The 15,396-nt window shown below is 35.5% G+C and overlaps 1 protein-coding gene across 4 annotated transcripts in view; it reads left to right on the top strand.

The window, feature by feature from the left end:
- The window catches only part of HLCS (holocarboxylase synthetase), a 118,254-nt gene that overhangs the window by 37,331 nt on the left and 65,527 nt on the right, over positions 1 to 15,396 (top strand). For all 4 annotated transcript variants that reach the window (XM_065067743.1, XM_065067748.1, XM_065067757.1 and 1 more), the window contains one exon: positions 5,897 to 6,168. In XM_065067743.1, the coding sequence (XP_064923815.1) occupies positions 5,897 to 6,168 (272 nt within the window). The remainder of the gene's footprint in view (positions 1 to 5,896; positions 6,169 to 15,396) is intronic.

Below are 15,396 nucleotides of genomic sequence, written 5' to 3'. Positions count from 1 at the left end.
CCCCTTTTTTTCCCCCTAATTTCTTCAGTCGTTTCCTAAAGAGAAAGTTATTGTACTGGGTTCCCCACCTTGTAAAAGAAAATAATACCTTTTAATGAATGGTTGTGGTACTAAAATTAGTATTTATAAAATGTTTTACAAAGCCTCAGCAAAAGGTAATATATACTTGCTAGGGTTTGAAAGCAATAAGGATAGCACATAACATCACATTTTTTCTGCATCTTCGGTATCTTTACAGTAAGGTTTTTTGGTGTCTTTTAATACCTGTTTATTTTTAGCATTTTTCTATATTGACTAAGTATGAACATGATTTTAAAATGGGCCTATGGTTGTGTTATGGAACTGTCATCTGCTTCAAATCTCGAGTATGGCATTAGTGCAGGAAGTAAAAACAGAGGCAGCATCAGAAAAAGCATTTTGTGGGCCTCATTAGTCAGAAACGTCTGCCAAAACCTTGCCCTCTTGTGCTAATAGCCGACTTTTCCTGCTGCCGGCCTCCTAAGTCGCGAGCATTTGGGGCAGGAATCGCCACTGTAGATGTGTTTTTTGTTGGCACCAGCTGACTGCTTACTACCATGCTGGACTTCAGTTTGTTTCTGTTGGATTCAAGAGATGCTGTGGAAACTCTCCAGTGGTTAATTTAACACCTTCAAACTTGTAGTGCTGTTGAGCAAAGCTGTGTAATACAAGGAGGATATATTTTTTGTGTATGCCTATATGCATGTGTGGTTTTTTGTATTCTAAAGTTGAAATCCAATTCCGAATGCTGTGCACTCTTTATTAAAATGTGTTCTTTTCCACCAATGCCATTATAGAATTCATATGTAATATACACCTTTAAGATCATACCTGAAATGGATAGTAGTAATTTGTAAACAGCCAATTCAGGAAAAAAAAGCAGGTTAGCCATGTTGAAGGTGTGATGTCTATAAATGTGGTTATGCTCCAAATGGGCTATTCATGTGCTTCTCTAGAAGACTGGTACTTTATGCCTGTGTAATCTTCTTGTGCTGTTAAAAAACAGATATACATCCATGATTTAATCAGTACCTCAACTGATAATACATTAATCAATCCATCAACTGCAAACTTTTAAAAAGCACAGTGAAGCAAAAATAGAGGTAGTTCTTTGGAAATGATTACATTTTATGCAAAGGAAGGAGAAAAATTGTTAAATCATATTCTAGCTCTGTATCCAGAAAGTGAATACTTGGCCTCTTCACAAGCATCAGCTACAATAGGGTATTATAGTCACAATACTGAGTCATCAGTTAGAGCATTGGTAGTTAAAATTGTCTAATTTTTCCTCCCAGGGAAAGCTGACTGATGCGTAATGTTTGTTTAGTTTATGGCATTATGTTTTTAGACTAGTATTTAGTTTCATCTCATTGTTTTTAATAGATACCAAATGAAGTTAAGTGGTGACTGAATTTTGTCTTAACTAAGAATTCCATTGATACAAAGTTTAAGATCTATCATCACAGAGTTTGGTAGAAAAGAGCAGCTCCCAAATATGCTCAGTGAGAGAGATACTGCATATGTCTGTGTATGTATATGAAAATACATAGAAAAATAAGAAATTAGATCAAAATGCTCTTTATGTAAATAGAATGTAAGAATAAAGTCTTGGATTTCAGATTATTTTGAACCATTATAACTGAAAATTTATGTGCTTTGTAAGTCTCATTGGTTGATAGAGCCCAGGTGGAAATAAAATCTTCTCCATCAGGAGCTGTAATTTTCTGTTATTTTATACTACAACAGAGAAGGGTCCGTATGCAGCTGGTTTTTCTCTTGGATGTCTCCCTCTTTTCTCCTTATTATTCAAACTCAATTGCTAAGTAAGCATTAGGAAAACGTGCAACTAATGATTACGAAAACAAAAATAATTTTAAACAGCAAAAGAAAACTTCCTTTACTTAGCAGTTTCTTCACACACCTGACTAAACTCTTAAAATCATAGAAAGCAGATGTTAAATCATAAACAAAATACAGCTTTTACTCTTCCTTCTTTATGTTACAATTACCATTTAAACTTCAGTTCAACAACTTGCAATGTCAGACCTCTGATCCTTGGTACAGTGACTCATAATAAGCATTTGTGCTGATCAGTGGAGGAGCTGAGGGCACATAGTATGCAGCATCTCAACTTGCTATTTCAATGAATTTTCTGAAGTAACATCCACTATATCTCTCCACCCGCTCAGAACAACTTTTCTTTCAGTGACACACTCAGTCTGACAATGAAAATTCTGCTGGTTGATCTTTGTCCCTGGGTACCAGATCAGTGAGGCTGTCACTGCTTCGGAATTTCAGGTCTCTCCGTCTTCTGCCTGGGAGGATTTAAGTTGTGCTTTGGAGTGCTGGGGGATGATTTGTTAGTGAGAAGTGGTGGGTAGTTCATGTTCATATAGTGCTTTTCTGCTTCTGGTAATTGTTTTTTACAATGCATTGAAAATATATTGTGCTTTTACCATTCTAAATATGGGTAGAAAAAATTTCTTGATATAAACGTTTAATTTATAGTTGCTTATTTTAACTGGGAAGCTGATTAGCTCTCTTGTTGCCAAGTTGTTTGGGTGACATGTCAAATTTCATTCATTCCTTAAGAAAGAAGGCAATGTCTCAGCTTTACAAAATGTACATAGAAAATGTGGTCTGAAAAAGGAACAGTTTTATATTTGGCTTGACTTCAGTTCTCCTGTCCAAAACTGATGCAGTAATGATGAACAATAATTTCAGAATATATTTGTGCCTCCTTAAATCAAGTGTAGTTATTATATTTAAAAGGTATGTTACAATATGCATAGTACAGATTTTAGTATGATTATACATTTAAGTAGCTTCAGGTATTGTTGTAGGTGCCTGAAGCTACAGCTTGTTTGATTGCATACTCGTTTGCAGCTTGTACCTGCATGTTGTAGGATTTTGATAATGGTCAGGGTAAGCAGTGGCCAGGAGTCTGGGTATTCCCTGACCTTGCGTTGAGTGCCTTACTTGACACACCTGATCTGGTCCCAGAGGTGTGGAAGACCAGGCGGTTTCTGAACCAACACTTTTCATTTCAATGGCCACCAGAGGTTGCTGCAGAACAGCGGATGTGGATGGGACAGGTTTTGAATTCAAAGCTGAATCCAGAACTTAGCAACAATTCACACAGTTCAGGTTCTGACATGATTATATTCCTTGTGAACGGAGTTGAAGCAGAGGTTAACCCTGACTTCTTGTATATGTTTATTTCATTATACAAAAATGTCCTTCTCTGTGTGCCAGTGTAATTGTGGGAAGCAAAATGCATTGGTTCAGCATCTGTGTTTCTGTAACTTGATGTGAAGGAGCTTCTTGCAGTGAAAATTAGTTTTTCTAGCATCTGCTTGGACAGCACTTGAAACTTTGCTTTGTTCAAGATGTAAAACCATGTTTTTTAGGAATTTTTAAAAATCAAATGCTGTTCTTCATTATGTATTACTCATGTTTATATTTTTGATCAGCTCACTAAACGTGTACATTATGGGGAAAATTAGCTTCATAATTATACACATGTAACAATTCTTAAGTGGTTCGGTATGTGTTACAAATAAGAAAATCAAATCAAGAAGTAAACCTAAAAACTATGGGGAAAAAAAATCACCTGAAAGAACATGCTCAAGAGTATGAATAGTAGGAATTGTGTGGCATATTTGTAATAATGTAATGTTGCACGTAAGTATACACTATTTCAGTCTTTTCAAAAAGTATGTTGTGGCAAAAACACACCAGATTTTCTGATGCATAGTTGAGCACTTTTACTTTTTGTTTAAAATGTAATAATATTTTGAGCGCCTTTATTTTTAACTTAATGTCTGATTCTGCAAGTCAGCAAACCTGTGCTTATGTGAGTTAAGATTATACTTTTGTGTATAGGACTTGCACGCTCAGTTACACTAAGTGAATTTCTGTGTTCAGAAAACAATAGGAAAATGCACTTTCTGATTAAGCAGTTTCCATATACTCCCTCACAAAAATGAAAGCTGTAGTTTTTCTAAATATCAGTTATAGTTAATAAGTTACTCTGTGTGTGTGTGTAAAACAAGTAGGATAGTGTGTAAAGAGCTCAGCAGCAGTCTATCAAAGCTATGATTTTACACTAAGTGAAGATGCAAATGCTTCATGCAGATCAAGTCAAAGAAATGCTTATAAAACCTTTAATGCCACATCGTCATTTATGATGCATATAAAAAAGAGATAAAGCATTTCAAGCATATTTTATCCAAGAAGCTAGATGGAAAGAGTTCAGATGAAGCTTTAGAAAACCAAGAAATTATAAGTTATTTCTCTGTAACTAAAATTTAGCTACTGAGTCACTTTAGATCATATTGGGGCTTAGAAGCCAGTGCTTGGTTGCATTTGGAAAGAGGCGATTCCTTGCTTTGTGTTATGCTCTGCTGCCTGTACTACAGGGCTGCAAAGCAGTAAGTCTGCTGACGTTCAGCATGCAAATGTTACACAAGAACCAGCGTCCCTGTGAAACTTGAGAACGTAAAGTTTCTGAGGATGGACAATCTGTAGAAAAGAGTTAGGAACAGGACCACTTTTCTCATTCCTTCTTAAGATATAACAACGGGATTTGGGAAAATGGAGTAACTAGATAACTATTTATAGAAAGTTTTCTCTTAATTGCAGTTTGTAGGTTTTAAAGAGTTGGGCTGGAGCTCGGGGCATCTTGTTCAAGGGCAAGAGAGCATAGTCCTGTCTTCAGCACTCGCGTAGGGAACACTCGTATTCTGATTCCCAGATATAGCAGTAATGTGAAGGAGAGGCATACATTTGGTCAGAAGTTTTTTACATAAAATTCAAATGTCTTTCTCTTAAAAATTTGAGGGCAAGAATCACTAGTACATTATTTTCAGTAGAACAGAATACATGTGTTTTTTGTGGCTTTATGCATCGTAAGAAAGACCACTTTGTCTCTAGGAGAGCTCTTCAAAATTTAAGATACGCACTTAGCAAAAAGAAGTCTCGGCATCTGTGTTCACGGGCTGTTAAATTACTCTTTTTAAAGATGTGGCAAACATTTCGTATCAAATCTCTCAGAATAGAATTGGATATCTCAAGAAAGAGTTCTGTGAATGTGTAACGTGTAACAGACAGGTAATAATCCCAGTAATGAATATCTTTATTTCACATTTAAAAAATGTATTTCTAAATAACATAAAATAAAGGAGAGAAAAATCAAAGTTTTGGTGTGTAGATATATAGAATTATATATGGATGTACTTGTATATTTCACATTTTAAATCTTTTGCACAGAAATATGTACTAGCCATGCCATTGAACATACATACAGCTGCATTTCATACACTGGTGGTAGAATTTTCTTAGTTGGGTGCATTCTTGAGGTACATGCTTCTATTTTAGTTAGCTAATTAACAGCCACTTTTGTCTATATTTGAGGTAATAGTAGTGAAGCTTCCGTTAGCTGAAGGTATGAGCCTTTTTAGCAGTTATTCTGCTGAGAAGTCAGTAAATGTTTTTTGTAGCTGCTGTTTTATCCTCCGCATTGATTCTTAGCGATGGACTAAAGGGCTTGCAGGAAAGAAACTTGGTATCTTGAAAAACATGCATAATACAGATGAATGTGTGCACTTCATGCTTCAGTATATAGCAGAACCACTACAAACCCTGTTGTAGGGAAAGATTAAGCCCAATTAATCTGCAAAGGAGCATGGTCTCAAGCCTAGGAAGAGAGTGCCAGTTAGTCAGGCCAGGCTGGACTAGAACAAGCAGCAGAAGTTGATCTTCGAAGAGGAAATAGAAGTAGTTTTCCCATTTTGAAGTAGAAGGTGATTGCGTTCTCTGAAGACTGTTTGTATGTCTTCACATGTGATAGTCCTTATTTTATTTCCCTTGCCCACAGGAAATTCATCTTGCTTTTCTGAAATGGCTCGAGGAACATGTAGATGCTGAAGGATTAAGAACATCCAGCAAGTTGTCTCTTAAATTTGTTTCATCCTCTGAATCAAAAATGGAGATAACTCCGTCTCTCATGCCAGTCATCACTGAGACGGGAAGCTTCTCATCAGAACATTTCAGCCTGAAGACATATCAACAGAATCTTCAAACAAAGAAGCTTGGAAAGATTCTTCTTTTTACTGAAGTTACCACAACAACCATGAATCTTCTAGATGGGTAAGATAGTGATCTAGACCGTACCAAATATGCTTTCTGATCTGGAATTCACAATTATAGTAACACAGAATGTTCAGTAAGAAACATTTTTTTTTCCTTTGGTTTATTTGTTGTCTACAAGTTAGCCAAAGTAAAATAGGCTGGTTGTCTTCTAGAAAGGACACAAAATAGAGATTTTTATGTTCACAGAATATTGATTGATAATGTGTAAAATACTAAGCCGTAAAGGGTGGAAAAATCTGAGAGTGACACCTTTTTGCTTGGCAGTGGAGTTTAATAATTATTCCTCTTGCAAAGCATGAACATCACCGTATGAAAGTTTAAGACATTAAATGTAGATATTTAGGAGATTATATGCATTTTCTAGTACAAGTTATTTTCTAAGCTAGCTATGTGATAAAAGTGATACCAAGTAGATTGTGGCACTAATTTTAACATCACTGTTTTCTCTCATTCATTTTATTAAATATTTCGCTAAAATGCTAATTAGTAGTTTCTTGGACTTTCTTTAAACCTCAGTTAGCGTTGTGCTAGACATTCTTTGATCATCACATAGATGACCCTTGTGAATGAGTTGTGGGATAGTTTTGAGAAGGTAGTTCATTAGAGTTTTGAATGGGATTAAGCAATATGAAAATCACAGTTACTAAATCTTAGGTTGGAGTCTATGTACAGAGACTACATTGTTATGTTTCATGAAATAGTCTGATGGAAAAAAGCTGTCTTTGGGAAGTTGTTGCTCTTCATGGCAGGTTTTTCTAGGTGTATTTCTACCTGCAGCTATAACTTTTCTCGACAGCTACTTTTGAGTATGTGTTGTTTTATCTGCAGAAATTGCAAATGAATTTTACTGTTGAAAATAAACTCAGGAATTCTGTTTAGTCAACATGATCAGCTAAATCATCTTGAATGTTATTGTAACTGATTAGTTAACCAGCAATAATAGCCTTAGTTCTCAGCTAGACAGCCTGAATTGTGAGACCAGTATAAGTTACAGAATATGCTTTCTTGCAAGTAAAAAAGGTGATTTGTTTTAGAATATTGGTACACAAAATCTGTAAATGAGGATGGATTATAACAGTATTAAAATAAATCAGTTTGTAGTCTTACAGTTGACACAGTGATAAAATTACAAATGAGAATTTGTACTAAAATATTGCAGTTTAGAGATTATTGGAATCAAATACAAATTTATTTTAATCCAAAACTATTCTTGTTGTGTGCATATGTAGTCATGTACACACACATTAAAGAAAATGTTGCTATCTAATTTTGCTGTTCCCCTTCCACCAGATCTACATCCTTACCCTGCAACTGATTTTGCGGTGGCTTTTGGATATAGATAGACATGCTAGTTCAATAAGAGGTGACAAAGAAAAGAGTTATTTTAGGGAAGCATTTGTAGCATTTACTTCTTAATTTTTAGTATTCACAGCACGTTCAGCCCATTGGATTGAAAGCAGAAGTACTGTGAAGAAACGAACAAAATGATGATTTAATAGGTCAAGACCTTTCTTCCCTGACAGTTGTTTTTGGTGGTCATTCTCAGTAACATTATTAACACATCTCAGCAAGATTAAGTGTATAATTCAGAGTTTTGTGAATTTGTTTAGATATCACAAGCTAAACAGAATCATGTCTGCCCGATTTGTACATGATTATATTATCAAGAAAGGCAATGGAGCTAGGAAAAGTGGTCTTGTATTTTTGATGGCTGTGGAACCTTTACTCTCTTGTCTTTAAAGTGCTGTACCAGCAGAGTGGTCAGCAGTCCGGTTGCTTTTTTACATTAGGTATCCCAAATGTAATGAAGTGTTCACAGATGTAGGTCTTTGAGATTTACCTCATCATGATGTACTAGTCAGTTTTCATCAGGTAAGATGTAAACTAGAAGTCCTGGCTCTAAGTAGTTTATACTGGGAAGATGATCCTAGTCAGATTATAATTTGACCAAGTAAATTTATCTTGCAGAACGACCTTTGTTTTAATAAGTTAAAATCTTTGTCTTAAGTATTATGGTTGATGTATAAATACTTGGTTGTCATGGATAATAGAATAATGTAGTCCATGTGATTTGTAACTCAGCAAAGTACCTTGAACCTTCACAGATGATAACATTTCATAAATCACTGGAAATTGATGCAAATACCTATTAGGTAAGTATTATTGAAAAAGAAAGTTGTCAGGTTTTTAAGGTACTTCCAAATGAACCCAAATGAATTTGTTAGGATATGTGTCTGTCGCTTTTTTCTAATTGCCAATCCTGAATGACAGAAAGACATATCTCAGGAAGAAAAATTTCTTTGGTTGAACATAAAATAGGTACTTATTGATCGTTCATGATTCCCAGAAAAAAATGCAATACTGTGTTTATGTAATCATATATTGCAATGAGCATGTTAAAAGATAGACTCTTAGGTTTTATAAATTTTACCAAGTTTGTGATGATTGAAAATATGATACAGACACCTCAAAAACTTAATTAGTGTGATTACTAGTAAATTAAGTTAGTAAATTAGTTAGTTAGTAAATGATAAATAAATTTAGAATTTAACTTTTGTGACTTTAGATTTTCTTACACCTTTCACACCAACTGAATGTCAAACTTTTGTCTCTTCTCCTTCCCGCTTCCCCAAACCTTCATACCCCCCAAAAATTAAGATGTGGAAGGGGAAAGTGGGCTGGAACTAATTTAATGGCTGAGCGACCTCACAGTAGAGAAACAGCCGGAGCCTAATAGGGGTCTTTGTCTGCATTTCCACTCTGCCTGGTAACATGCCAGTCAAAAGTCAAGCAAGAGAAACAGGTGGAAACTATTAGACCTGTCATAAAGTTTGAAAAATTGATTCTGGAGGCTAAGTGAATAGATTGAACTTGACAGTGTTGTCCTAAAGATTCTAAGGGAAAATTCTGTAGTTTAATTTGGGATCCCTTGATTGTTCATTAGCTCTCCAGATGGCAGGTCTTGGTGGTTTGCATATTAACATACGCACTGTATCATCATTGGTGTACATTTGTGTCCTAAGGTAACAAATTAAGTGTGAGTTCACCTGTAGGTATCTAAAATTAAATGGCATTAGTCTAATTTTAAAACATAAACCTGTTTAAATGTCATATAGTTTTAAATGATCACTACTGCTTTTATGGTTTCATGATTTCATGTTAAAATCTTTATTTGGATGCCTTGAGACTGTTTTTAAAAGCATATCCATTTTTATTTCTTAAACTGAAATTTAAAATCCTTTCCAAAAATGAGAATCTCCCTTGTTTTTTCTCTAAAAAGAAATAATTTCTTTAATTTTCATTTCAGAAACCTTATTTTCAAATACATTTATCTTAATGCCATCTGAACAGGTTAGCTTTGCCAGAAGCAGTTCCACCTTCACTGTCTCCTCTCCTCAGAGTATGCCTGGGATTGCATGATTTAAGATGAAACTGTTATTTTTGAGGATGTATCTAGTACAGTGAGACAAGTGTTACATTATAGAGACAATACTTATTAGATTTACTAGACTTGAGACTGATGAAGAAATATTTCTAGCACACTGTAATTGGCTGGAATGGTTTCAGAAACATTGCATTAAAAATAAATTAATTGGTTATACATTTCAGTTTTATACTCTACCGGCACCTTATGTCCTGTGTTTAATGTTTTAGTTGGCAGAAGGTTTGATTTGTACGTGATTAAGCCAGCATGCGATGTATTCAATATGCAATGCCATTTTAGATCACTTTTCCTCAATATTTAAGAAGCACAAATTGCTGTTGTTAGGAAGAGTTTGACACAAAAATGGTTAATTTTAGTGGAAATGAAATGTGGGATGAAGTTGCTTTCATAATTCCTGAATAGGATATTTAAATAAAATGTCAGCTTTGAGTAAACAATTTCCAAACAGTTAAAAGCTTTGAAAAAGAAAATCCTTTACACTGTTGCTGCCCTTTTAGTTTTTCCTTATGCTTTTCTAGATTCATATTGTTCAATTAAAAAAAAAAATTCTACTGTAGCTCTAATTTTGGAAAGTGTGCATTAGGACTCATTTTAAAACTCTTTATTTGTATTCAAATACACGTTCTGCTAATGCAGGTATGACTTAGCGTAAAGTCAGAGTAGCATTTAGTTGAAGGAGACTGGAGTGGCACTTCAGAGGCACAAGCAAACAAGCTGAGATTGGCAAACTGTATTTTGTGCTTAGTGATGTTTTTTTCCAAATCCGTGCGGTGTTTTATTTTATGTAAACCCAGTGGTCTCATGTTTAGCCCTTCCGTGCACCTTGATCATCTCCCTTATTCTCTGTTGAAACCATATTTTTTAAAAAATAAATAAAATAAAATCGGATAAGTTGTGGGGAGTGGGTTGAAGTGTGGTTTGAAGGTATAATAGAAACCTGGCATTAATGTAGTCTTTGTAGATATGCCATACAGTCACAGTGCTTATTTTCATTCAATCATCAGGCAGGCCTGTTTAAAACCTCCCCTCTCAGATACTTGTCTCAGAATTCCGCTAGGGCTGTAACTACAAGCCAGAATTATTCCTCTTACAACTATTGGCTCAACTTGATTGACCATTTTCTTAAAAGCTATGAAAATTATTTACTACTTTTAGTATTGTCTTCACTAGCCATGTCTCATAATCTAGGCTTGGGTGAGTGGGGGAAGCTGTTTTGCTGTAATAGTCAAACCCAACTGCAAGCCATGGCACTGACCTTGTGGTTTCCTCTCTTGAAGATGTAAGGGTCGTTGGAGTACAAAGTTTTTGAAGACTAATCTTTGTCTTTTAGCGTGGTAAGACTATTCTAGTACCTTAATAGTCTCCTATAAATATTTTATCACCAATGTTACCAATTTGTAAAAATTAACCCCTTACACCCTGCTTTCTCATGAATGTGTGTTGGAGAGATAGAAAATACCATGGTGGGCAGGAAGGATGCCTTTCTCTCAGGGAATAAATATTGCTACTGGATGTTAACAAGTGTGTGCTGGTAGATCATTCAGTTGCATTTAAATGGATTGTGCGTTTTACACATAACCTTTTCTACAGGTATATATAAGCAAAAATATTTTATTAGTTTGGATAACGAGTACTTCTTTGTGCAGAGAGCTCTCACAATAGTTCATGTTGCTTTTTACTGCTTAAATCCCATGGTTTTGTTCATTTGTTAAACTGTAGTGTGCAATAGAAAAACTCTGCTTGAGGAATGTCTAGCCCTTTTGAAAACTCAAGTTAGATACTAGTGGTGATAGACCTGCTCTTTAAGACATTTCATAATTGAATCATCATCCCGCTCATTTAACTTAGCGTTGATATAGTACCATGTTCCTTCATTCCTTATATCATTGGAGTTACTCACTTTTAAACTTCAGGGGTTTTTTTATATGTAGGGCTCAAGGCTTTTTATTTTCAAAATAAGAAAGTTAGTGCATTGGAATAGCTGCTTCCGTGCTTGTTTTCCTGAGGGTTTTTTTTATATTCAATATTTTGTGCCTTCCTTTGGTGGTAGAGATTAGCTCAAATAACAGAATAAGTTTGTTTCCCTTAAATCAAATCAAATTAACAGTCATTTTTGCTAATTTAGTTTTAACTGTAAAATATTTCATACTTGATTCTTCCATTTGCTTATTGGTAGTGTTTTGCATCATCCAGCATTAGAGAAAGCTGTCCTTCAGCCTGATAACAAAAGATCATACAGGAATTTTTGCAGTACAGCCAAGAGTCTGTTCCCTTCCTTGCCTGAAGAAAGGGAAGAATTCGGAAGTTTTCGGCAGTGATTTGGTTCTGTGCCATTCCCAGACTCTTCTCTGCGATACCATTTTTCATTACATGCTTGCTGAAAGATTTCTGTATTAGGATTTGTCGTCTCCTTTGCGTCAATTTGCTTTGCCTTTCTTTCCACCTGTTGTGAACAATTCTTGAGGGCGCTAAACAATTAGGTCCCTATTTTCCTGTCACGCACCTTGTGTGTCTGATTTTTCATGGAGTTGAAGGCAAAATGTGTTCCTCTTTACTTTTTTGTTATGTAAAATCAGTAGATTTTCTTCCTGTTAACGAAGTGGGCCCCCCGCTTGCACGGTTTCTGTCAGTGCAGGGGGAGGTTTGGCATTCCCAAAGGGGATTGAGTCGTAAAAAAAAGATACCCGTTTTACAGAGCAATTAACCCACACTGAACTCTTATGGTATATTGTGTTACCCTGCTGCTGGAAGTTCCTGAATAATTCGCATTGTCGTATGAATACACATGTAGCCTTGGAGCACTCATCATTCCTTAAATATGAACGGAAAACGTGTGAGACTGCACAGTTAAAACGAGAGCTACAGAATGGAAATGGAAGGGTCTCAATAACATTCGTTTTACACGGTGATGTTGTCATGCACATATTTTAAACCAGACATTTCATATTAAGATGAAAAAATGGAATGTCAAAGTTACAAATCACATTTTATTGAAGAACAGGATTAACTTCAAAAAGTATATAATACATGTAATAGAATACAGTAGATCATAATAATGTATATTGTTATAAATATTTATAATATTAATTACAACATATTACATGTATATTATTGCTGTTCATTTTCTAAATCCGTGACTGTCAATTCTGCCTTCGAATTTTAACTTCTATTTAGCAAAAAGAATCGTTGCTTAAGCACAAACCACCCATAGGCACTTACAGACTAATGTTTGCATCTCATTGAGAAAGAGATTTTTGTGCTTTTTCAATCATCGTTTTGTAGCATATTGTAAGTATAACAGTGTGAGTTCTGTAGTGTCAGTGTGAACGCGTATCGGGTAGGGCTCTCCTTGTGCTCACCAAACAGCTTTCTGTGCACTGAGAAACTGGCCACCTTATTGCCACTTAGCAGAATAGAGCCTCTAATGAAGCCATGTGCTTACAGCAGTAAGTTAAGAAACTCAAAAGAGAGGCAAAGTAAGTGTAGGACATGACCCATTGATTTTTAAGAGGGAAGGGTAAGGCACAGCAAAACTAAATCGCTTGATAATGTGGTGAGATGAAACAACCTCCCCGCCTCCTAATTAACCTCTGAGTAGGCTGGGGCTTAGACAAGTCAGGGATCTGCATTTCTCTCCCATAACTTTTTATTGTAATTGTTACAATCATTAGGCTAGTGAAATAATAAATTGAAGGGGTTGCATTCAAATGAAACAGAATAGCAGTTAGTGACTTGATAATATGTTTGATTAAAGGGTTGCCCACATTATGTGTGGGTGGGAAAGCCCCAGTTTAGGAACTAGTAAAGAATCCACTTGGCTGAGCACTGCACATATTTCTTATGCTTGACCTTTGAAGGAGATGTGCTGGAGGTATTCAGCACATGCAAGTTACAGACTCTGTATTTTTTCAGAAAATTGGAATTCTGGAGAAGTTGAGCCCCATATGCGTTGCTTTGGCAACTACTCTGGCCATTACACTACCTTTAAGTGATGTGCAGGGCCTCCCTCAGCCTCGGTATTACATCTACAGAGTAATTTTTGTCAGTTTGTTTTAGGAAGCTGATAGGCTGTGTGCTAGGTTTTGACTTTAACTACTTTTATTTGAAACTATGATAAAGATCTGAATGTTGAACTACAACTAAGTGCAGTCTCACAGTCTGATTTATTCTCTGGAGATGCCAGTTTCTCATTCTGGCTACACAGGGAGAAGAGTGTAATCAGATTTCTTACAAACTCGGAGTTAAATCATGGCTTTCAGTTTCCCTTTTGCACATCTCCATCTCTTTGCCCTGTTAGGAAAAAAAAAAAGAAAAAAGAGAAGGAGTTTGGCTTTACAACAGTATAGGAGCTAAGGCAGGAGCTAAGAAACCTAGGACATGGCTGTTCAGGGAAGTTTAGACAGCACCTGTTCCGGTGGTGTTATGAACAAACACACATATTTTTGTTTATTCTTATGCTGCCAATCAGAAGATAGTGATTTCACTTCAGAATAATTCCCTAATTGTTTCCAGGGCCAAAAAACTTTCAAGGCTTGTGTAATTTCTACCTTAAGCTGTAAACTAAGAAAATCCCATAGAATCTAAATTCTTTACCTAAATCCCACTGGCCTAATTTATTTTCACTTATACTCCTAGTTAAAATATTTTAAGAATCTGTTTGTATTCAAACGAAGGCTTGCATTTATCACACCTCATATCATTTAGCCTAAAATGTCATGGCCTGTAGAATGGTGTGTAAAAAAAAGCGAGGTTCCCCCACTGCACTTTTGTGATCCCCAGGATTGCTGTAAAATGCTGTACCTCATGTTGCTTTCAAAAGAATTTACTGGCATTGTTCTTGTTGCTTAACTGTTAAACGTGGATGAATTTCCAAATGTTTTTTGTAAACTTCAACTGACACTATTTTTACTGATGATATTATCTTACGTTAAAAACCCACAAGTATTTTAAAGGGTTCTTTGCAAACACAAAGCTTTTGTGGCGTATTACATTAAGGAGTTGTGGAATACAACGAGAAACTGTCCTTTGGGTGTTTTTCTTTGGATCTGTGTTTGAATGGATCATCAGTCTGTTCATTCACAGAGGAAGATGAAGAGGTATACTGAACAGAAAATGAGAGGAGGAAAAAAAGTAGGGAGATGGAGGCTGAGATATAGGAAAGAGGAAATGAAAACATGGCATTCAAGGGAAACAAAGCTTATCTGTATTGACTGTACATTTCTTGAACAAATATGTTAAGGTAAAATAAGCAGGATGTTAGAAAATGGCGGTATTAATTGGGGGGAAATCTACCCATTGTCAGAGTGCTTAGCAAACCAATAACTGATCAGAAACCCAATTCTCCCTTGTTTAAACGGCAAATTTTCTACTGAAAGATAATTTATGTAGTGTTTGGGTTTGATTTCTTCTGAGGTCATAAAAGCTGGTAATAATCCCACTTAAGCATGGGGTGGTTACATTTCTATTTTTTTTTGTTTGAAAATTGGGTAGTATGAGGAGAGGAGAGCACTTTATTTTGTAGAGTCTAAATAATGATTTTGTTTATAGTTGCAAGGGAATCTGCAAATTATGGTGTCTGCTTCACTTGTTTATCTTTAGTCATAATTTTAATCTTTCCTGCCATCATCATAATTTTTGAATGCCTAATCAGGAACCCACAAATTGCTTATATTTCATGCTTTTAAAAATGCAGCGTACAAGATACTGCATTGTACGTTTTGGTATCATGTAATTAATTAAATTACATGTTACTTGACAGTAGAAAAGCTTCAGAATTCATG

This window comes from Columba livia, chromosome 1, assembly GCF_036013475.1.
Source record: "Columba livia isolate bColLiv1 breed racing homer chromosome 1, bColLiv1.pat.W.v2, whole genome shotgun sequence".
Classification (NCBI taxonomy): domain Eukaryota; kingdom Metazoa; phylum Chordata; class Aves; order Columbiformes; family Columbidae; genus Columba; species Columba livia.
Note: the sequence above shows the minus strand (reverse complement) of the source record. Positions and strands in the feature narration are given on the sequence as shown.